Genomic DNA, 23,008 nt, shown 5'->3' on the forward strand with positions numbered 1-23,008 from the left:
GCAGCGTGGCCATCCCCCCGGGGGGTGATTTCTCGCTTTCTGTCTCTCTGTCTCTCTGTCTGTCTCCGTCTGTCTGGTGAGCGCATGCGCCCTATAGCAAAAACCTCCAAAAAAAAAATTCTTATGTCATGTATTTTGAGTAAACAGTATTTTCCAATCTGACATTCCAAGTAAATCTTTCAGGAAAAGAGACATACAAGAACACAAGAATCACTGTTAATACACAGCAAGATACATAATACACATATTATGTATGGTTGTTATAACCATTGGCTTAACCTTATTCTTTTTTTTTTTTTTTTTTTTTTTTGTGGGGGTTTTTTTTATAGGGAGAGGGTTTTGCTATAGGGCATGCACGCTCACCAGAAAAACAGAGAGAGACAGAGAGATAGAAAGCGAGAAATCATCCCCCAGGGGTGATGGCCATGCCACAATCCCTTCTCTATTCTCCTCTCGGGATCTTGGGGCATGCACACACACGCGCTGGCTGAGTTTAAGCCACCAGGTCCGGGACTCGAACGGCTGTCGACCACATGGGAGTCCAGCAACATATCCATTACGCCAACTGCTGGTCCCGGCCTAACCTTGTTCTTAGCATTCCATTACTGGCCAGTAGTCACATTCTCTGCTTAAAGCAGTATCTGTCATGGACTAGGTGCTCAATATTCAGTAACTGAAGAGATGTCATAAATTCCTGTCAAGATACTCTATCCTTAAAATGGAGGCTATACAATTAATCTGAGGGTCACTTGGAATTCTTCCTTCTTCAAGACAACAAATGAGAACCTTTTTTCTGTAAATGAGAAACCAACTTATTTTTTTCTTCTTTTTTAGTTTTTGCCAGAGGGCTTGCACACTTGCTAGAAGAAGACAAGGGAGAGCAGGGAGTGAGAAAGCACCCCACTCCACGGCACACAGCCATGCTGCAACCCCGTCTCCTCCATTTTCCCCTTCTTTGGGGATTTTTGGTATGTATGTCCAGTGTGTTTCTCAAGCTGCTGGGTCTGGGACTTGAACCATGTGATTGGCTATGTAGGGTCACCTATGTCTAGGGTCACCTAGGTCACCCATGACAGATACTGCTTTAACCAGAGAATGTGACTACCAGCCAGTAATGGAATGCTAAGAACAAGGTAAGGCCGGGACCAGCAGTTGGCGTAATGGCTATGTTGCTGGACTCTCAGGTAGCCACCCCAATTATTGCACTATAGGCTGGCCCAACAAATATTTTTCTAAAAGCAGGATACACTTAATACTTGAAAAACACCTACACGGTAAGAAGTAAGACATATTCTGACTGGATTTACAGGAGATTAAACAAATGAATTACGAAGGGCCAAGGCTAGTCCCCTCTAATCTTATTATTTATTAAATTCTGTTGACTTATCATATACCCAAGATTTGACTGCTTTTCTAAAAATGCAGGCCCTATAAATGTAAGAACTAAAACTTAAAAACTCTTACAAGAAAACATAGTATCATTCATGATCTTGAGAGAAGGCGACAAAGGGAGGGAGGGGGAGAAAGCAACCCACAATCCCTTCTCCATTTCTCCAGCCTGTTGGGATTTGGGGCAAGCAGGCACAAGTGCAGTGTGTTTTTCAAACAGTGGAATTCAAACAACGATTGGCAATGTGGGATCTGGTCTCCCTTAGCAAATAAGCTATAGAGCTGCTCTGTATTTCCTATTTGATGATTGCTTTCTCCTTCAATTATGCTGTTCACTCAACTTTGTTTGGATGTCTATAGGATGCTCTTGACAGACAAGTTTCCAGACTCAGTAACAGCTCAGCCAAATGCAAAGATCAATTACAATAGCTCCTCTGTTCTGAGAAACACATCAGGTTCCACTGTCTCTTACCGCACTGTCAGAAGCCCTTAAGCAAATATTTAATGCTAAAGTTTAAGTTAAAATTAAATAGTGTATAAAATTACCAACACAACTAACTCCACTGAGGTGATAAATAGATAAATAGACATATGGCACATATAGCTAAATTTGCGCACATTAGGGCAAAGACAAGCACCAGTAAATCACTACATGGTGGCTGGCAGTTTCTGTTGATGTCAATTATATGACATATTTTAGCCTAGCTCTTGAGGCACAGGTGGCAGGGTAGGGCTCTGCAATTCTGGAAGCCATGTGGAAGATTGTAGGTTCAGATCTTGGGTCAATCTGAGCATACCAGATACATGTACATATACCTATGATCTTGTTGGGAGGCTGGAAGGGAATCATAGTATGATGAGACCTTATAGAGGATGCTTGTGTTTATTTGTTTCTCTCATATAGAATAATTGGAGGAAAGGGAGACATACTTTATTTTCAGAAAAAATTAAAATATAAAAAGACACATCTAGAAACTGAGAATAAAAAATAAATTCATAACTAAAATCTTCTTCTTTTTAGCTTTGTAATCTCTATCACCCTTAAGTTACAGGCTTTGAGATCAAGATATGTGATCATGGGGGCTGGCAGGTGGCAAGGTGGTTAAGGGTGCTGGACTCCCACATGGCTGGTTGTGGTTCAAGTCCCAGACCTGGTGGGACTTGAACTCGCTTTCTCATTTTCCCTCTCTCTCTCTCTCTCTAGACTCCCACATGGCTGGTTGCGGTTCAAGTACCAGACCTGGTGGCTTGCTTTCTCATTTTCCCTCTCTCTCTCTCGCTCTGTCCCTTTCTGATCAAATTAAAATAAGTAAGTAAATAAAGTTAAATAAAATAATTCTTGGAAAAAAAACCTTAAATTAAGGGAAAAAAAAAGGTATGTGATCATGTTGCTATTCTCTAAATAATGGATTTAACTTTTTTTTCCCTCAATAAGCTTACAGAGAATAATACTGAATATGTATTTAATCATTAATGGAAAAGGACCAATAGAACTTGAAATATATTATACAGAGAAGTCATGGAAAGAACATAAATGATCTATACATTGTTCTATAGAAAATAATATGGAAACTTCACACACAAGCAGCTCGAAAATCACACCAGAAGTGTGTATGCATGCTCAGAATCCTGAGAGGAGAACAGAGAACAAGGAACTGAGGTATGGCCATTCACTCAAGGGATGATTTCTCACTTTGCCTCTCTCTGTCTCGGCAGTGGGCACACACGCTCTGCTGCAAAGATCTGGGGAAAACATTTTCCTTTTTAGAACTATTTCATTAAAGTTTGTTCCCAAATTTAAACAATCTGTTTGACCTAAAAAAATGGTAGAAAAATCTGCCTGTCCAGGATTTTTTATTTATCGGATTCATGGCACAGATGTAGTTAGTTGAAGAAATCATGCAATAAGCAACCTAGAAGAAATGTGTTGTATTTGGGCACTTCTATATACTATTGGTGGAAAGCAATTTGGCAATATGCAGTGAGACCTTTAAAAATATTTAAATCCTTTGACTCAAGAGTTCTATTTCTGGGAATCTATTCCAAAGAAATCATCTGTAACTTACACAGAGATCTTCTAAGTATTACTTATAGTGAAAAATGGAAAGCAACCTAATTTGTCAAACAATAAATGATTTAAAAAGCATTTATAGAATAATACAGTCATTTTAGAGTATTTGCCAAAAATGTCTTTTAGTTTTCTTATTTTTCTGATATTGTTTTTAAGTAACATGTGTTCCTGTAAAATACAGTTCAAAAAACAAAAATGAAAACTAGAAATACTCTCATTCTCTTATATTATATCCTCAACTCCTAAAGCTATCACCACTGTTAAGTGTGTGTGTGTGTGTGTGTGTGTGTGTGTGTGTGTGTGTGTAAGCTTCTAAAAATTTACTGGGCATATACAAACTTATGTAACAAATATTTATCTTTTGTTTTGTCTTTAATACAAATAGAGTCAGACTACATATGTTGTTCTCCAGCTTGCTTCTTTCTTTTTTCTTTTAGAATTATTTTATTTAACTTCATTTATATTTATTTTCATTTTGATCAGAGAGGGACAGAATGAAATGGAAAGTGAGAAAGCAAGCGGCCAGGTCCAGGACTTGAACCATAGTCAGCCATGTGGGAGTCCAGCACCTCTAACCACCATGCAACCTGCCAGCCCACAGCTTGCTTCTTAAACTCGTATGTTGGCTATTGTTCCATCTCAGCATATATACCTCCACCCTATTCATTTCAGGTTTAAATCAACAGATATATAGGTTGTTTAGATTTTTCTGCTTAAACAATGCAGTAATTAACATATTTAGATATATAACTTTATGTACTAGTATGAATATGTCAGCTCCTGTAAGCAGAACTCCAACATTTTAGAAATCCAATGTTACAGCCAAATTGCCTACCAAAAATTGCACTGATATCCTCTCTACCTCTCCAAATCACTCTAAGCACAGGATACTACTAACTTTTAAATCGCTGCCAATCTGAAAGATATCCATTTTAATTAACACACCTATAATTATTAATAAAGTTAAGAACTTTTCTGCTACATGGTTCATCTTTTTCTTATAGGCTTAGAAGAGTCCTTAATATAGTCAGAAAATTAGCTGTTTGTTACATGTGTTATAAACATCTTTTATTGTTTATTACTATCTTTTTTAGAAGAATTATTTATTTAATTTTATTAATTCATTCATTTTCACTTGACTAGGCACACACACACACACACACACACACACACACACACCCACCCACCCACAGAGGGAAAGTGGGAAAGGATGCTACCTGGTCCATATTTGAACCGTGGTTGCCCATGTGGGCGTTTCCAGTACCTTAATCACCACACCACCTGCTGGTCCCCTAGTTTATTACCATCTTTTAACAGTGATTTTACTTTTCAACATCTAGCAAAAATTACTCTATTCATCCTATTAGAACTCTTGGATTTTGTATGTGCTTCAAAGATACTTGCCACCCCAAATTAAAAAATAGCAAGCATGTATTCTCTTCTATTCCTTTTTAAATTTCATTTTCATCGAGAGGTTTTAATGACTATCAGTTTGAAAGATATATACATAATTCACACAGTTGGAGCTCCATTAGATAAAATAGAAAAACTCTGGAAGGAAATAAAACATTGACAGTAATTATTGCAGAATGGCAAGACTCTATATGATTTTATTTTCTGTGCTTTCTAAATTTTCTAAACTGAATACAAATTAGTTTGATAACTAGAAGAAGGGTCAGCAAGTGACATGGTGGTTGGGGTGCTAGATTCTCACATAGCTAAATGTGGTTCTAGTCTTGGATTGAACAGCTTGAAAATCATGCTGGTGCATGTATGTGCATGCCCAAAATCCAGAAAGAGAGTGGAGGAGAAGGTATTATAGTATGGCCATACCCTGGGGGGATGATTTCTCACTTTCACTCTCACTGTCTTTTTCTGCTTCTCTGGTAAGCACATGTGCCCTATGGGAGAACAAAACAAAACAAAACCCCACACACAACTGGGAAAAGATAAAATTTATTAAAACCATCATCTGGTTTGGGACCAGCAGATGGCATAATGGTTATGTTGCTTGACTCCCATGTAGTTGACCATGGTTCGAGTCCCAGTCCAGTGATTTGAAATTTATGTGGGGTGATTGTGTTCATGCCCAAGATTGTGAAAGGAGTATGAAGGAGAAGAGACTGCAGTGTGGCCATCTGCCATAGAGGTGATTTCTCACTTTCTGTCTCTCTCTCCAGTGAGTGCACATTCCCTATAGCAAAAACCTCTCTCTCTCTCAAAAAAACAAATAAACGAAAAAACATGATATTTTCTTTCATTCTTATGTTTCTGATAGTACTGGCTTCAATTCTCAATCAATTATAATTTGAGTACTGGAGCTAGACTGAGTCTAATACTAAGACAAAGCTTTGTATTCTCTTTTAATTCTCTTGTCACAGATGAGATGACAGAAGAAAACCTTTTTTTTAAAGAGATTTTTGCTATAGTGTATGTGTGCCCATCAGAGACAAAAAGTGAGAAATCACCCCCCTCCCAGGGGTGATGGTCACACCACAGTCCCTTCTCCTCCATTCTGCTCTCGTGATTTTGGGAACACACGCACACAAGCCCGGTGTGAATTTAAGCTGCCAGGTCTGGGACTTGAACTACAGTCGACTACATGGGAGTCCAGTGATGTAACCATTATACCATCTACGGGTCCCCAGAAGAAAATCTTAAAGTAGCAGACCAGAGACCGCTAACAGCAAGAATTATAGCTCCATTTGGGAAGTTTTTTGAATGGTAATCACAATAATGCACCAAGTGCTTACAAATATTAATCCAGCAATTCTTCACAATATCTTTATGAAGCAGGCTTTATTACCTGGTCTTTCTTTTAATTTCTCTCTCACCTTTTTTTCAAGTTTATTTATTTCTTTTATGAGAAGAGAGACAGAAAGGGAAAAAGAGCTAGCACCCCAACAGGGTTCTCAAGCCACAATCTACTCTAAACCTTCAGCTAGTCCCAGATCATGGGCAAGCATGTGTACAGGGTACTCAGGGAGAACTCTGGACTTCAGCCAGAAACCTTTCCATGTGGGATGCCTGGCAGAGCATTGTTTTACCACTGCATCACTGTCTGACCCCAATCCAATTACTAACCCTTTCAATTTATTACTCTAAGTCTTTAAGGGCCACTTACTTGCTAAAGATGACAAAAGCGAATCTTAGACGAGAGGTTAGAAGTTAGTTACTGCGGCACCTTTAGGAGCTTAGTTTTAGAGGAAGGGAAAATGAGGAGCTAAGAATCCCAAGGAGATCACAAATAGGTAGAATAAATTTTCCTAAAGATAAGAAATAACAAAATATACTTGGTCTTAGCCAAAATGCTAAGGGAGAGAATAACAAAATAAACTTGTACTTACAACTTCAGACTCACGAGCTTTAGGAAACATTTTGGCAACATTGAGGCCATCAATGACAATATCAAAAGGAGGGCAGGATTTTACAAAGTTTTCAAATCTCTGAAGTTCCTAAAAGTGAAAGGTCAGACAAACATTAATAAGGACTTAATATAAGACTGTATTAGAAATACTTATTATTCCTTTGGTAACCCAAAATATTCACCCTTTACAAATATTAACATACATACATACACACAGATACTCACAAAAAAAAAAATCTGAAAAAGCCAGCCTAATGGTTGCACCTGCAAATAATTATCTGACAAATCCTGTAATCTCATTGTGCTTTACACTTAACAAAGTATGTTCATACACAATTTCATTTTATCTTTAGCCAATCTATCTAGACTGCTAAATTGACCCACAAAATAGTCATGATGAGAATATTGCTAAATATATATATATATATAAAATGCTGAAATATCTAAGTCCTGTTCTGTAAGCCAAGAAAAAGTGAACCTCAGATATCCCAGACTACCAGTGCAGCTGATGGAAGAACGAGGGTGTAACATTTTGGCTCCTGTTTTGCCAAGAGGCTTTTGTTTACTTACGGCTGTTTCAAAGAGTTGAAGATTCATCCAATCATTCATGCAACAAATATTTGTTGAGGACATACTACATGTCTAGCAGTTTACCAAAGAGACCAAAAACAAAAACAAAAAACCCTAACTTAAAGGAACTTAATGAGAGTACACACAAAATAAGCCAAATAAATAAGTAAATATTAAATAAATGTCATATGTGATGAGTGCTATGAAAAAAAAAAAAAGGAGAGGAAGAAGTTCCACTTCTGATAATGATGGAAAAGTTTGTATTGGAATACCAGATGATGATGTAAACTCTAGGTTAAAAAAAAAAAAATGACTACTTGACGGTACTAAAGGATGACTAAAGACAGGTAGAAATCGGAGTGGACATGGCATTTAAAAGTTTTAGTGGTTTTAAACCATGCCTGAAAATTCTTTCACATGCTTTCCCCTCAAAGGTGAAGTCTAATTCCCTCCACCTGAATACAGTCTCTCCTTTGTGACAGTCTCAGTGAATGGAATGTGGGAGAAATGATGCTATGAGATTTCTGAGAATAGAAAGTAAAAGACAAACACAGCTTCCACCTGGCTCTCACTCAGGAATCCAGTCATCGTGAGAAAGCCCAAACTGAGGTCAAATATAAGCGTTCTTCCAGACAATTCAACTGAGTCCCAGTCAACAGCCAACATCAACGATCAAACCATGATCATGACCAAGGGAGATTTCAAGATGATCCTAGCCTTCATTCAATTACAACAGTAAGATAGTAAGAACACCCAATCAAGTGCAGTCAACTCCCACAACTGTAAGAGATAACGATGACAATAATAATAGTATTAAATAATTGTTTTTGTCTTGTGCCATTACATTTGGGAAAATAAGGGAAAGAAGAGAATAGCATGAGGTAAAATTTGCCTGTACTTTTTGTTAGAGGGCATTATCCAAAGAGCATGGCCAGGGGAAGCAGCTGCAAACCAAGCAGAAAGTTTGATTTGAGGAATCAAATGACAGAATTTGGGGCTGCCAGAGGATGGGAAGTAATAGGAAGGAAACTTAGAAAGAAGCATATGGCAAAATTTGCATGTGTCTGCCCAAATCCTTGGTTAATATCTGATCTGTATGTGCATGGAGGAGATTCTACAAGTCCAGCAAAAAAACTAATAGCTGAGGGTGTAACAAAAGTAGTTAGGCACTAGGGAGAGGAAGCTGGATTCCATGTGGCCAACCAGGATTCAAGTGGTGGCCCTGGTGGCTTGAAAAACATGAATCCTTAGGCTGGCAGGTAGGATGGTGGTTAAGAGCACTGGACTCCCCCACATGGCTGACCGTGGTTAGAGTTCCAGACCTGGCAGTCTGCTTTTTCACTTTCTCTCTCTCTCATTCTGTCCCTCTCTGATCAAAGTAAAAGAAGGAAGGAAAGAAGGGAGGGGGGGAGGGAGGAAAGAAAGTTAAATAAAATAATTTAAAAAAAATTTATTTATTATCATCATAATCTTGTATTACACTGAATCGCATATAACTTTATAGTGTATTACATTTCTTTTTCCAGAGGGAATGCCATGCATGTCAGTCAATACAGAGACATTAAAATCTCCACTTCATCATTCAATATCTTTTCATTGTTTTTGCTGATCATTATTATTATTATTCCAATTTTTTTTTTAACCAGTCAATCACTATTTCTCATTTTGCTTGTAAAAGACTATACCCAACATGAAATGCTTCTCAGAATACTATACACGTCATCATCAACAGGTAATAAACCATATCTGTGTTCTACTAATGTTATGCCTCTCTATTTGTTCTCTTGCTATCTTTCTCTATTCTCTTCTCTTCCCCCCTCCCATTCCACACTGTCTTATTCTCGTTAAGTATTTTCACTGTTTTTATGTCCTCCAATATTTCACTTTACCATAGAGTGTGGACAGTCAGTATATATTAAGTGGATACATACAATATCTTTCTTTCATAGCCTGGCTTACTTTATTCAGCAATAGATCCTCCATATCAGACCACTTTCTATCAAATACCAGGGTCTTGTTATTTTTTTTTATGACTGAGTAGTACTCCATAGAGTATGTATGCCACACTTTTTCAATCCATTCATCAGTTTGTGGACATTTAGGTTGGTTCCATGTCTTGGCAATTGTGAATAATGCTGCAATAAACATTGATGTGCAAGCACTTTTCCGACTGAGCGTTCTCCTGTCCTTTGGGTAGATACCCAGAAGTGGGATTGCTGGATCAAATGGTAGTTCTATTTGTAGATCTTTGAGGAACCTCCATATTGTTCTCCACAGCGGCTGAACCAGTTTACATTCCCACCAACAGTGTAGGAGAGTTCCCTTTTAGAAATCACCCCCCAGGGGGATGGTCACGCCGCAATCCCTTCTCCATTCTCCTCTTGGGATCTTGGGCATGCACGCACATGTGCCCGGCGTTGAGTTCTAAGTCACCGGGTCCGGGATACGAACCGCGGTCGACTATGTGGGAATCCAGCGACATAGCCATTACGCTTACTGCTGGTTCCCACAATAAAATAATTCTTAAAAAAAAAAATTAAAACATGAATCCTGAAAGAATAGGGAATTAGAGGAAAAAGGATTGTGGCATGACTATGTCCTCTTGAGGGTTGCTTCCTCTTTCTCTTCTCACTCTTATGTGTGTACATACGCTCACTGACATAAACAAACAAACACACACTCTCCCAAGAACTTAAAGACCTAGACAGAGATTTAAGCTACTATTCAATGTAAGGGAAACAGCTTAGAGTCTAAGTCTAACCAAGTTTAATAGCTTGTTAAAGCAAAAACTCAATTATCTCCAGAAGAAGATGACAAAATCCAGAGCCTTTGTAATGTGTCATCCATAATGTCCAATATAAAATTAAAAACTAATAAACATGAGAAGAAATAGGGAATTGTAACGTACATTCGAGAGAAAAAGAGTCAACAGAAACCAATTCAAGGTCCAGATGCTGGAGTTAGTAGCAAGACCTTTAAAAAAACTATTATAAATATAATTAAGAATTTAAAGGAGGGACCAGCTGGTGGTGTGGTGGGTAAGGTGCTGGACACTCCCATATGGTCGACCATGGTTCAAGTCCCAGACCTGATGGCTTCCTTTCTCACTTTCCCTCTCTCTCTCTGCCTCTCTTTGATCAAATTAAAATAAATGAACAAATAAGTAAAATTAAATAATTCTTTAAAAAAAGAATTTAAAGGAAAATAAAGTCATAATGAATGTAAAACAGGAAATCTCCACTGAGAATGTAAAGTATAAAAATAACATTCTACTGGGGCCAGCAGGTGGTGTAGTGGCTGGACTTCCCACATGGCCAACTGCAGTTTGAGGACCTGACCCACTGGCTTGCTTTCTCACTTTCTCTCTCCCCCCTTTCTCTGGTCAAATATAAATAATAATAGTAACGAAAAAATTTAAATAATTCTTAAAAATAATATTCTACAATAAAAAAGCATGAATTTAAAATAAAATATTCACAGAATGTATTTAATAACAAAGAAAGATAAAAGAAAAACTTGGGCCGGTTTCATGGCCTTGTGTTTAAGACAGCCAAATTCCACACGGCTGACTACACAGTTCCACTCCCAGACTCCGTGGCTTGAGACATACAGTGTGTGTGTCTGTGTGTGTGTGTGTGTGTGTGTACATGTGCGCACATGTGTGTGCACGTATGCCTAAAATCCCAAAAGAAGAAATGGAGAGGGGAATATATATATGCATTTTTTCAAAGAATTATTTTATTTTATTTATCACCATTATTGTCTTTTTTTTTTTTTTTTGGAGAGGTTTTTGCTATAGGGTGCATGCGCTTGCCAGAAAGACAGAGAGACAGAAAGCGAGAAATCACCCCTGGGGGAGGCGGGGGGATGGCCACGCCGCAATCCCTTCTCCTCCATTCTCCTCTTGGGATCTTGGGCAAACACACACATGCGCCCAGCGTGAGTTTAAGCCACCAGGTCCAGGACTTGAACCATGGTTGACTACATGGGAGTCCAGCAACATAGCCATTATGCTAACTGCTGGTCCCATCATTATTGTCTTTTGTTAGTTACAGGGCTCACCAGCGTCGCCATGTCCAAGACTCAAACCATGGCTGGCCATGTGGGAACCCAGTGCCTTAATCACCATGCCACCTGCTGGTTCCCCCCAAAAATACATGTGTACTTTTATTTCATTGCCATATCTATATCTTTTTTCATTTCAGAGGGCATGTGCATGCACCAGAATGAGGAAGGAAAACACACATACGCACACACACACACAAACAAACCTAGACTGCATGGCCTACTACATAACAAGGTGCTATGGTATAGCCTAACTTGCTCCTCAGGGATCACTATCAGAGGCGTGGTATGATGTTGAACAAAATGTCATTTTGGGTGTATGGTTTTATATATCTTTACACAAACATCCACTCATATGCATGCTTTCATTTTTCACTTGACTTCATGAGCTAATCTATCTCTGCCAATCTGAGTTGGTAGGAACCATCTTTTTTCCTTTCTACTTAGCAAAACAGTTTGTTTTGAAATTTCTGTACACAAATATATTTCCCACAAAATGTTTCAAAAGTTTCAATTAATACCGAAATTAACTAAATACTGATTGATACAAAGATACTATTTTTTTATAAATAAAAATAAAACTATTGGGAATTATAAGTTTAAGTATGGAGCCAGCAGGTGACACAGTTGTGAACATGCTGAACTTCCACATGGTGACCACAGTTTGAGTCCCAGACCTGATAGTTTGCTTTCTCACTCTTTCTCTTTCTCTGTGTCTCTCTCTGGTGAACACACATGCCCTATAGCAAATTTAATGATGATGATGATAATAATAATAAAATTAAATAAATATTTATTTTTAAAAAGTTTATGTATAATAAGATTTTGTTTGTTTGTTTCAGTCTATATATCAGAATGAACCAATGGAAACAAGTACATTAAATTTCTAAAATTCAAGTTTCACTAATTGTCAACTTAAAAAAGATTTCTAGGCTGGCTCCCTAGCACAGTGGTTAAGTGCAATGCATAGGGAGCCAGATCCCACATGCCCAAGTGCACTTCAGATCCCAGCTATGGCAGCTTGAAAAACATGTCAGAGGCACATGCGTGCAGGCCCCAAATCCTGATGGAATGGAAAAATGAAGAAGAAAAGGGTTGTGGCACAGCTATGCCCCATTGGAGGGCCTTTTCTCTCTCCCAAAAGCTCTCTCTAGGGACCAGCAGGTGGAGTGGTGGTTAAGGCACTGGACATTCCCATATGGCCAACCACAGTTCAAGTCTCGGACCTGGAGGACTGTTTTCTCACTTTCTCTCTCTCATCCAATTAAAATAAATGAATAATTATTTTTTTAAAAAACCTCTCTGGTGAGTGTACATGCTCTCTGGCATTAAAAAATAGATTTCCCACTATACTTCCAATTTATTATTTTGGTACTGTACTTAGAACTACATTACAGTCATCTCGGGAGTAATGACAAATTATTGTAGTTCAATATTATTGGCAAATGGACATCTGTAAAAATCACAAGTTAAACTAGATAGCTTTCAAAATCCCCTTCCAGTTCTGATAGTCTATGACGTTAACAAGACTGGGAAATCCCTTAAAATCACAGAATGGAAAAGGGTATACTTGAAATGGTTTATTTGAATGGTGAATCTCAGGAGCCTTTGTACAACCAACAGGATATGTAATAAAATCCCCATCCAAAGATTATTCTTCTGATCCATGTCTCTGATTAGTGAGACAGGAAAATCCAGAATGTTGAGCTGCTTTTTTCTCCCATTTACTAAAGCTCCACTTACTAAGTCTATAACTAGGTAGAGATTCTGTGTCATCATTCTAGGGGGCTCCAAGATGCTCACTTTCCAAACTAAACGTGTTTATGTCCTTGTACTCAAAAGACACTGTGCAAGCCATACAGATAAGACATGGCAAAGAAAGCTGACCTACTAAGAAAACATAATACGTATGGCACAAAGAATTACAAACCGATAAGCTTACCTGTTTAATAAAGAGCATACCAAAATAAAGAAAAATTATTTCATTCTAGGGTCACTGCAGAGATTATACTTGACTGAATATTAGCTAATGATCTGTCAATCTTCCAATCTTTTTTTTTTTCTTAAAGCTTTTTATATTTCTTCCATGAGAGAGAGAAGGAGAAAGAGAAAGGGAGAGAGAGAGGGAGGGAGAGAGAGGGAGAGAGAGAGAAAGAGTACATCCCAACAGGGTCTTCACACTGTGATCCTCCAGTTTTAGCGAGGATCATGGGCATGTGCATATATGCCCCCCATGCACAGGGAGACCTAAGGATGTGAACCCAGGACCTTCCCATATGGCCTTAGCATCATGGAACACTACATTACTCCTGCATCACTGCCACTGGCCGAAATTCACCAATCTTTCAGTCATTTGTTTCTTCTCTATCATAAAAACCAAGATTTTTTCTTAAGAAAATGTTTTATTGGTTAATATACCAAAATATTCATCCAGTACAATTCAATTTACAGGGTTATGCAACATCCCCAGTCTAATTTTAGAACATTTGTCCCTCCTACAAGAAATCTTGTACTCATTGGTAGTCAATCTCCATCTGTCTCAACCCACTACAAAGCAATCGCTAATCTACTTTCTGTTTCTGTGGATTTGCTGATTCTGAATAATTCATATAAACTCAATCATATAAATACGTGGTCATTTGCGATTGACTTCTTTTACTTAGCATAGTGTTCATCCATCTTGTAGTATTAATCAGTACTTCATTCTTTTTCACTGCCAAATAATATCCCATTATATGGATATATCATTTATTATTTACCCATTCATCAGTTGATAGATAGTGAGTTCTTTCCACTTTCTGGCTACTATAAATAATGCTGCCATGCCAAATAATATCCCATTATATGGATATATATTATTTACCCATTCATCAGTTGATAGATAGTGAGTTCTTTCCACTTTCTGGCTACTATAAATAATGCTGCCATGAACATTTGTGTACACATACTGCATGGACGTATGCTTTCACTTTCCTTGGAATACTGAGGAATGGATTAGTCAGGGCATATGGTAACTCTATGAGTAACTTTTTGAGGAACTGTCAAACTGCTTTTCAAACTTGCTGCACATTTTACTTTTCCAAATGCAATATCTAAGGTTCCAATTTGTTTATATCCTCACAACACTGATATTATCTTTTAAATTATAGTCATGCCATGGCTACAAAACAGCATCTCATTGCAGTTTTGATGCATGTTTGCCTGATAACTGATGTGGATCATCTTTTCATGGGCTTTTTGGCCTAAAAGGAGCTTTTCATTTTTGTAACATACTGGTTTTATGAACATAATGTGTATCCCTTTCAATAATAGTCACAACTTCTATTATTTATAATTCACTTTAATACTATGACTTACCACAGAGGTTGTTAACTAAAATGCCTATAGGGATCAGGCAGGTAAAAAAAAAACGAATAAAAGGGGCCAATCCTAAGAAAAGAGAATAGGCAAAATGAAAAATAGCACAGGCCTTGTTGTTCAAGGGGAGGTGCTCTGAGAACGGGAGGTGCAAACTGGAGAATGTAGCAGGTTCCTTATTATTAAGGAAGCTGCCAGTGATCAGTCCAGGTAAACGCTGCCACATAAACAAAACAGACCAAGAGCTAGCAGATTTTGTTTTTCAAGGAAAGCAAAAATTCTGGCATTTTAAAATATGCCAAATAGCTTTATTGAAAATAAACATAAATTAGTTCCAACAAAAACCTGTTTGGGCTGTATTTTACCCTTAGGCCACAAGTTTATAATACATTCACTTGGCCAGTCAGTGGAATTTGGATTTGGGATTTCAGCCGAGCACCTATTATGTGCCAAACAATGTTCTAATCACTAAGAACAGAACAACAAATCCCCTGGCCTCAGAGAGTTTAGACTAGCTGAAGAGAAAAGTAACACCAAGGTTTCAAATAAACAGATATTTCACTTTAGGTAGAGAAAAGCACCTTCAAGAAAAATTAAGCAGGGTATGGTGTTAGCACCATTCTTCCTAGTGCCTCACTATTTTTCACTTTTTAAAAGTTTTACCTTATATTTATTTACTTATTTATGCCAGAGTGTGTATGTATGCATGAGAGGGAGAGAGAGAATATGCATGCACAACCCCTAACAAGGCCCAATCACATCAAAATCCTTTTCCTCCAATTCTCCGACTCATCAGGATCCTGGGCATGCATACATATACACTGCATGTTTTTCAAGCTGATGGGCCCAGAACTCAAACCCTAGTTGGTCTTGTGGGATCTGGCTTCCTCTGTGCACCACCTAACTGAAACACTACAGGGCTGGACCTTCTCTCAATTTTAGATAGGCACAAAGAAAGGCCTTTCTGATGAGGTGACACTTGAGCTGAGACTTGAATGACATGAGGGAATAAACCATACTCCCTCAGGGAACAGATTTCTAGACAGAAGAAAAACCGGACAGGAAAAAGCTTTGTGTGTATGGATTAAAGCTTTGTCTGTTTGGATTAACAGAGCAATGTGGAAGCTGAAAGGATAAGCAGAAAGACTTTATGCAAGACACGCCTTTGGTGACAAAGGCACTGGGGTGCTGCTGCATGCGTGGTTCCAAAGGCCATATGGGAAGGCTCCAGGTTCAAGTTCCCAGGATAACCTAACATATCTGCCATGCCAGCAATTCCAGTTGGCCTCAGGGACTGGGGATGGGGGGAGGGGGAATGCTTGTGGAGGGTGCCTGCCTGCCTTTCTCTCTCATATGAAAGAAATAAATTAAAAAAAAAAAAAAACATAATGCAATTATGCTTTGAGTTTAAATTTTAAAAAAATTTTGCCAGATGGTGCATATACTTATCAGAGAGACAGAGTAAAAGAGAGGGGGAGAAATCACCCCTAGTGGACACATGCCCAGAGTGTTTTTCAAGCTGCTGGGTCTGGGACTTGAACCAGACAGTAAGCCATGTGGAATCACGACATTACCAGGTGGCCCCCAGTTTAAATTTAAGAAAAATATCAACTGTCACTTGTTACTACAATATGGTAAAGAGTAAACAAATACAAAAAACAATTCTACAAAGTTATTTAAAACTTTTAAATTCCTTGCCTCATCCAATCTCTTATTAAAGACAATAGGAAAAAGTGATATTTGTTTCGTTGTTACCTGATCACAAATGAAGAGCTAAATGATCCAAAGATGAGCATCAGTAAAAAGAAATTTTAAAGAGGGCACAGTTCAGGGACCAGCAGATGGCATAATGGTTTTATGTTGCTGGACTCCCACACAGTAGACCATGGTTCGATGAGCTGGTGGCTTAAACTTACGCTGGGCATGTGTGTGTGCATGCGTGCCCAAAATCCCAAGAGGAGAAGGGATTGCAGTGTGGTCATCCCCCCAGTGGGTGATTTCTCACTTTCTGTCTCTCTGGTGAGCATGTATGCCCTATAGTAAAAATCTCTCTTAAAAAAAAAAAAAAAGCAGTTTATACACCACACATCATCATGGGCTCTAGAACAGAGGTGACTCCCATCTCTTATTTAATTATAAATGACTCTCACAACATACATGGCAGTAGATCTTGAATTTGCTATGTATTACTACTCTTATATTATGTGAAAAAACAAACAGGTAAAGCAAGCAATTTTTCTTAATAAATGATATACAAAGAGTCGTTAAAACTTCTTTTTTACCTTTCTACTTAGAAGAGGTTAAAACTCTTTCTTTTGGAATGATGATCCATATTTACAATGGTTTACTTCTGAGATTTGGGAAAAAAAATCTCACCAAATTCAAAATACAACTCTCATTTGATGTCCTATTTTAGCATAACAACTAAGGGGAAACAGGAAGAATACAATAATGCATACTCAAAACTTTACAGCATAAAAGAAAGTTATTTTAACTTGTCGACTATATCTAAAGTACTACAGATGCCAAGTAATATTTTCTAAAGATGAGAAGAAAGGGAGTATAAAAACAATCAGCTTTAGTCATAGATGTGGAAAAACAGGGGAATACCAGTTATTTTGATCAGAAGCACTGCTCCTAACATGGAAACAACAATAAAAAAATGCATTGCTGAATCTAATGGCCAAATTACTTCACTGTCTTCTTTAAACCATGGGATTCAAATAAATCCTAAATAAAAAGAACACTAATATTATTACATTACTGTAGCTAGAAAAAAAAAGTATTCACATGCTTGGAAAATGTCACTGTAATCTAAGAACTAACAGGGAAGGTAGAGAAATTTAAATACGTGTCACATTTTGTTAAAATGAAAACAGTTTATGTCTCACTTGGTTGTGCTATGCTTATTCTCTGCTCAAGTAATGCTGGTTCCATGAAAAAGATCATGGGTTTGGTTTCCTGGTCAACTTGTACACAGTGTGGTGTGCACACACATCCATGATCCAGGCTGGCTTGGAAGGCTGGGGGTGGGGGTGGAAGATTACAGCATGAGACAGTAGAAAATACTTGTCTTTCACTCTCTTACTCTTAGGAGGAATAAATTTAAAATAAAAAAAAAGTTTAAAAAACTTACTCGTTTAATAGCAAATTATATTTTAGGAAATGTTTCTATTTAGTAATGAGTTGTCGGAAAAGTCATGATGCATTTTTGCATAGAAAAACATGAAAAATACATCATGACTTTTTTTTTTTAAAGAATTAGCTGAACAAAATATAATAAAAATACTTAGAATGCATGGTTGAACTTGCTAGAAAAAAAAAGAGAGAAATAAATTTCTAATTGCCAGAGATGAAGCCAGATCTAAAAATCAGAATGGCAAGGGTAAGAATTGATGTTAAGATTGTCCAGGGCAGGGAACCAGCAGTTAGCATAATGGCTATGTCGCTGGACTCCCATGTAACGTAGTTGACCGCGGTTCCCGTCCGGGACCTGGTGGCTTAAAACTCACGCCGGGTGCGTGTGCGTGCGTGCCCAAGATCCCGAGAGGAGAACGGAGGAGAAGGGATTGCGGTGTGGCCATCCCCCCTGGGGGGTGATTTCTGGCTTTCTGTCTCTAAGTCTCTGTCTGTCTGGCGAGTGCACGTGCTCTATAGCGAAAACCTCTCCAAAAAAAAAAAAAAAAAGATTTCCCGGGCAGGGACCAGCAGCTGGTATAATGGCTATGTCTCTGGACTCCCACGCGTAGTCAATCACAGTTTGAGTCCTAGACCCAGTGGCTTTAATTCACGCTGGGCGCATGTGCATGTGTGCCCAAGATCCGGAGAGGGGAAGAGAAGGGATTGCAGCGTGGCCATCCCCCTTGGGGAGTGATTTCTCACTTTCTGTCTCTCTCTGTCTTTCTGGTGAGCACATGTGCCCTACAGCAAAAACCTCTCAAAAAAAAAAAGATTGTCCAGGGCAAAAGTGTAGAGAAATAGAATGGATAATAACAAACACAGGTTCAACTTTTGCTCCTCCTATGGTAATTGGAGACCTATCAAATCCTAGATACAAATGAGGGGGTAACTTGGAAATGAACTTCTGACTGAAACAGCGATGTTTACAAATAAGCACACTCATTTAAAACATAACAAGTTCTACCACCAGAGATTTAAGTTAAAAAAAAAATCTTAAGAAATTTGTCCCTACAACTGGTATGTGGCTAGAGCTAAAGGTGCTTTAGGCCTGATACCCCTACAGACCCACTACTACCAACCCACCATTAGGAACAGATTGGAACTGATAAATAATAGCTCTTCAAGTCTGCAATAAAACTACATTGCCAGAAAATGGGTAAGAAACAGAATGGAAGGAATAAAAGAGTTGAAGAGGCAGAGCCTGAAAAATTTGTGGTGACTAGTACTAGACCAATATGTAGTGAATGGGAAGGTGTGGTATTTCCTGAAGTGGGAGGGATTTACAGAGACTGACAATACTTAAGAACCTAAAGAAAGTTTAGATTGTCTAGAGTTAATTGAAGCATTTCTTAATTCTCAAAAAGCGTGTAAAGGAAAAAGTGGCTGGCATTGGGGTTGAGGGGCTGGACTCCCACATGGCCAACCATGGTTCAAGTCCTGGACCTGGTGACTTATTTTCTCACTTTCTCTCTCTTTCTCTCTGGTGAGTGTATATGCCTCATAACAAATTTTTAAAAATTAATCATTATCATCTTCATAAATAAAACAAATAATTTTTTTTTAAAAAGAAAAAAGCTTGTAAAGAAAATCCTTATCTAATAGTGGATTTGATAATGGCAAATAAAAGAAGATATGATAAACCAAAAGGCTTTGCCAGAAGTCTTGAATGAATAATTGGTGACACAGACAACAGTGGAGAGTTTACGGTTCTCATGAAATGGAAAGATTCAGAAGCAGACTTGGTGCTGGCAAAAGAGGCAAATATGAAATGTCCTCAAGTTATAATTGCTTTTTATGAAGAGAGACTAATTCGATGTTCTTGTTCTGAAGCTGAAACTCAAATATTGTTTGCACTGTGTGCGTGTGTGTGTGTGTATAAAGTTCATTTACTAGTGTGAAGAAATAATTAATTTTTTTTTCACTTTTTAAGAGATTTTTAAGAGTTTTTTTTTCTTTTTTTTTTTTTTTGGAGAGGTTTTTGCTATAGGGCGCATGCGCTTGCCAGACAGACAGAGAGAGACATAGAGACAGAAAGCGAGAAATCACCCCCAGGGGGGATGGTCACGCCGCAATCCCTTCTCCTCCGTTCTCCTCTCAGGATCTTGGGCACGCACGCACACATGCCCGGCGTGAGTTTTAAGCCACTGGGTCCAGGACGCGAACCGTGGTCGACTATGTGGGAGTCCAGCGACATAGCCATTATGCTAACTGCTGGTTCCCAAGAGATTTTTTTTTTTGTACTTGCTGGAAAGACAGAGGGAAACAGAGACACGGAAAGCAAGAAATTACCCCCCTCCAGGGGTAGCCAAGCCACAATTCCTTCTCCTTCATTCTCCTCTCAGGATTTTGGGCATGCACATGTGCCCAGCATGAGTTTTAAGCTGCCACGTCCAGGACTTGAACCACAGTCAACTACATGGGAGTTCGGTGGTGTAACCATTATGCCATCTGCTGGTCCTAAAATAACTATGTTCTAATAGAAAATCAAGTTTGATATGTTTGTTTTAAAGTAGTTGAGTGGGGTTGGGGGGAAGCTGCTTCCAGTAGTGTTGATTACTTTGTTTTTGTTTTATTTATTATTATTTTTTAATTTGATATGGGGAGACCAGCAGATGGTGTAATGGTTATGTTGCGGGACACCCACATAGTCAACCGTGGTTCAAGTCACAGACCTGGCAGCTTAAATTCATGCTGGGTGTATGTGCATGTGTGCCTAAAATCACAAGAGGACAATGGAGAAGGGATTGCAGCGTGGCCTGGGGAGTAATTTCTCGCTTTCTGTCTGTCTCTCTCTGTCTCTCTGGTGAGCTCATGCACCCTATAGCAAAAATCACTCTCAAAAAAAGAAAAAAAAAATTGCTATAGGGGAGACCAGCAGGTGGCACGGTGGTTAAAGGCACTGGATTCCCACATGGCCAACCATAGTTTGAGTCCTGGACCTGGCGGCTTGCTTTCTTGCTTTCCCTTTCTCCCTGTCTCTGCCTGGTAAAATTAAAAATTAATAATAACAGGGACCAGCAGGTGGCGTAATGGCTATATCGCTAGACTCCCATGTAGTCAACCACAGTTTGAGTACCAGACCAAGTGGCTTAAATTCACGCCAGGCACGTGTGCATGCGTGCCCAAGATCTCAAGAGGAGAATGGAGGAGAAGGGATTGCAGCGTGGCCATCCCCCTGGGGGGCGATTTCTCGTTTTCTGTCTCTCTGTCTTTCTCTGTAGTAAGCCACCAGGTCCAGGACTTGAACTGCAATTGGCCATGTGGAAGTCCAGTACCTCAACCATCATGCCATCTGCTGACCTGGCACTGGTCATTTTGAACAAACAAAATGAAAGCTTTCTGAAAAAAAAAAAAAGAAAAGGAAGAAGGAGAAGTAGAAGAAAAGGTAAAAAAGGAAAAGAAATGGCCTGTCCCTTAAATGGATCTACAGTACAGAGTCAGACAAACTGTGTGTGATACAAAAGGCATCATGCTCCCACCTGAAAAATGAACCTAAGAATTGATCCTGGTCCAGTAATATCTCTTAGGCACTTGCTAGAACCCAATACAAACCTTTGGAGACACCCGGCCCTGTCAAGGATCATCTCTCTCTCTCTCCCCCTTTCTTTCTCTCTCTCTTCTAGGAAATAAATACAATAAATTTGGGAGGAGAAGGACAGGATTGGGTCAGCCATGTTGCATGGTGGTTGGGCTCTGGATCTCACATGGCCCACTGTGGGATCAAGTCCCAGGTATGGTAGCTTGAAAGACACACCAGGTGCATGTTAAGTGTGTTTCCAAAATCCCAAAAGGAGAATGGAGAAGAGATTGTGGTGTGGCCATCCCCCTGGGAGGATCTTCTCACTTTCTCCTTCTCTCTCTCTCCCTCTGTCTCTCTCTGGTGAATAAACTTGCCCCAAAAGAAAAAAAAAGGACAGGATAAAATTTTGGGACTGACAGAGTAGTTTAAATCTATCAACTTAAGTCTATCAATGTAGGCCACAAAGGGATTCTCACAGCAAGAACAACCCCTCTCAAATTAGCTTACTGATTTTAAATTACGAAACACAAGAAGAGGGCCAAAAGAAGGTTAAATTGCTGAATCCCATATGTCCAACTGCACAACTCAAGTCCCAGCAGCTTGAAAATTATACAAGGCATATGTGCATGCATGCCCAAGATTCTATAAGAATGGAGAAGGGATTGCAGTATGGCCATCCTCCCAGTGGATTATTTCTCACTTTCTCTTTCTCTCTGGCAAGTGCACACATCTTATAATGAAAACTAAAAAAACCCCACACATAAGAGGGAACAATCCATCAGGTATGAGAGTCCTTTAACACAACAGAAGAATTAGAACCTAGATAACTGAGGGAAAAAGATAAATAAAAAAAAAAATCTAAAGTTACTATAAAAACAAGTACAAAAAAAAATTAAAACATAAAACAAGCAAAACCACAAATATTGACAAAATCCATAAAAATGAAAACTTGAAAGAAAAGTTCTAATATTAAAATTCTAAAACAACTGGAACTAAAAGGATGGGGGAAGTCCAAACGTCCATGTACTAGTGAATACACGACTGCAGTGTATTCATACACTGGACTACTACCCAGTAATGAAAAGGAATTACTGACACATGTGGCAACACAAATAAATTCAAAAACATATTTAAAAATATATCTAATAGGGCCAGCAGATGGCATAGTGGTTATGTCACTGGACTCCCACATGGCTGACAATGGTTCGAGTCCCAGACCAAGTGGCTTAGCATTCACGTCGGGCACGTGTGCACAGGTGCCCAAAATCCCGGGAGAAGAGTGAAAGAGAAGGAATTAAAAAGTGGCCATCCCCCCGGGGGGTGATTTCTCCCGTTCCCTGTCACCATTTCTTTCACTCTCTGATGAGCACATATGACTTAAGGCAAAAACCTCTTTAATATATATATATATGTAATTTATTAGAAGGCAAAAACCTCTTTAATATATATATATATATGTAATATATTATAGAAATAAACAACATTAAGT

At 38.7% G+C, this 23,008-nt stretch overlaps 1 protein-coding gene across 1 annotated transcript in view; it reads right to left on the minus strand.

Moving 5' to 3' along the window:
* LOC102496714 (mitochondrial ribonuclease P catalytic subunit) overlaps positions 1 to 23,008 on the minus strand; it is a 170,986-nt gene that overhangs the window by 97,195 nt on the left and 50,783 nt on the right. The window contains exon 2 of the mRNA XM_027773400.1: positions 6,808 to 6,915. Coding sequence (XP_027629201.1) covers positions 6,808 to 6,915 — 108 coding nt within the window. The remainder of the gene's footprint in view (positions 1 to 6,807; positions 6,916 to 23,008) is intronic.

This window comes from Tupaia chinensis, unplaced genomic scaffold (assembly GCF_000334495.1).
Source record: "Tupaia chinensis unplaced genomic scaffold, TupChi_1.0 Scaffold000350_1, whole genome shotgun sequence".
Lineage (NCBI taxonomy): Eukaryota > Metazoa > Chordata > Mammalia > Scandentia > Tupaiidae > Tupaia > Tupaia belangeri.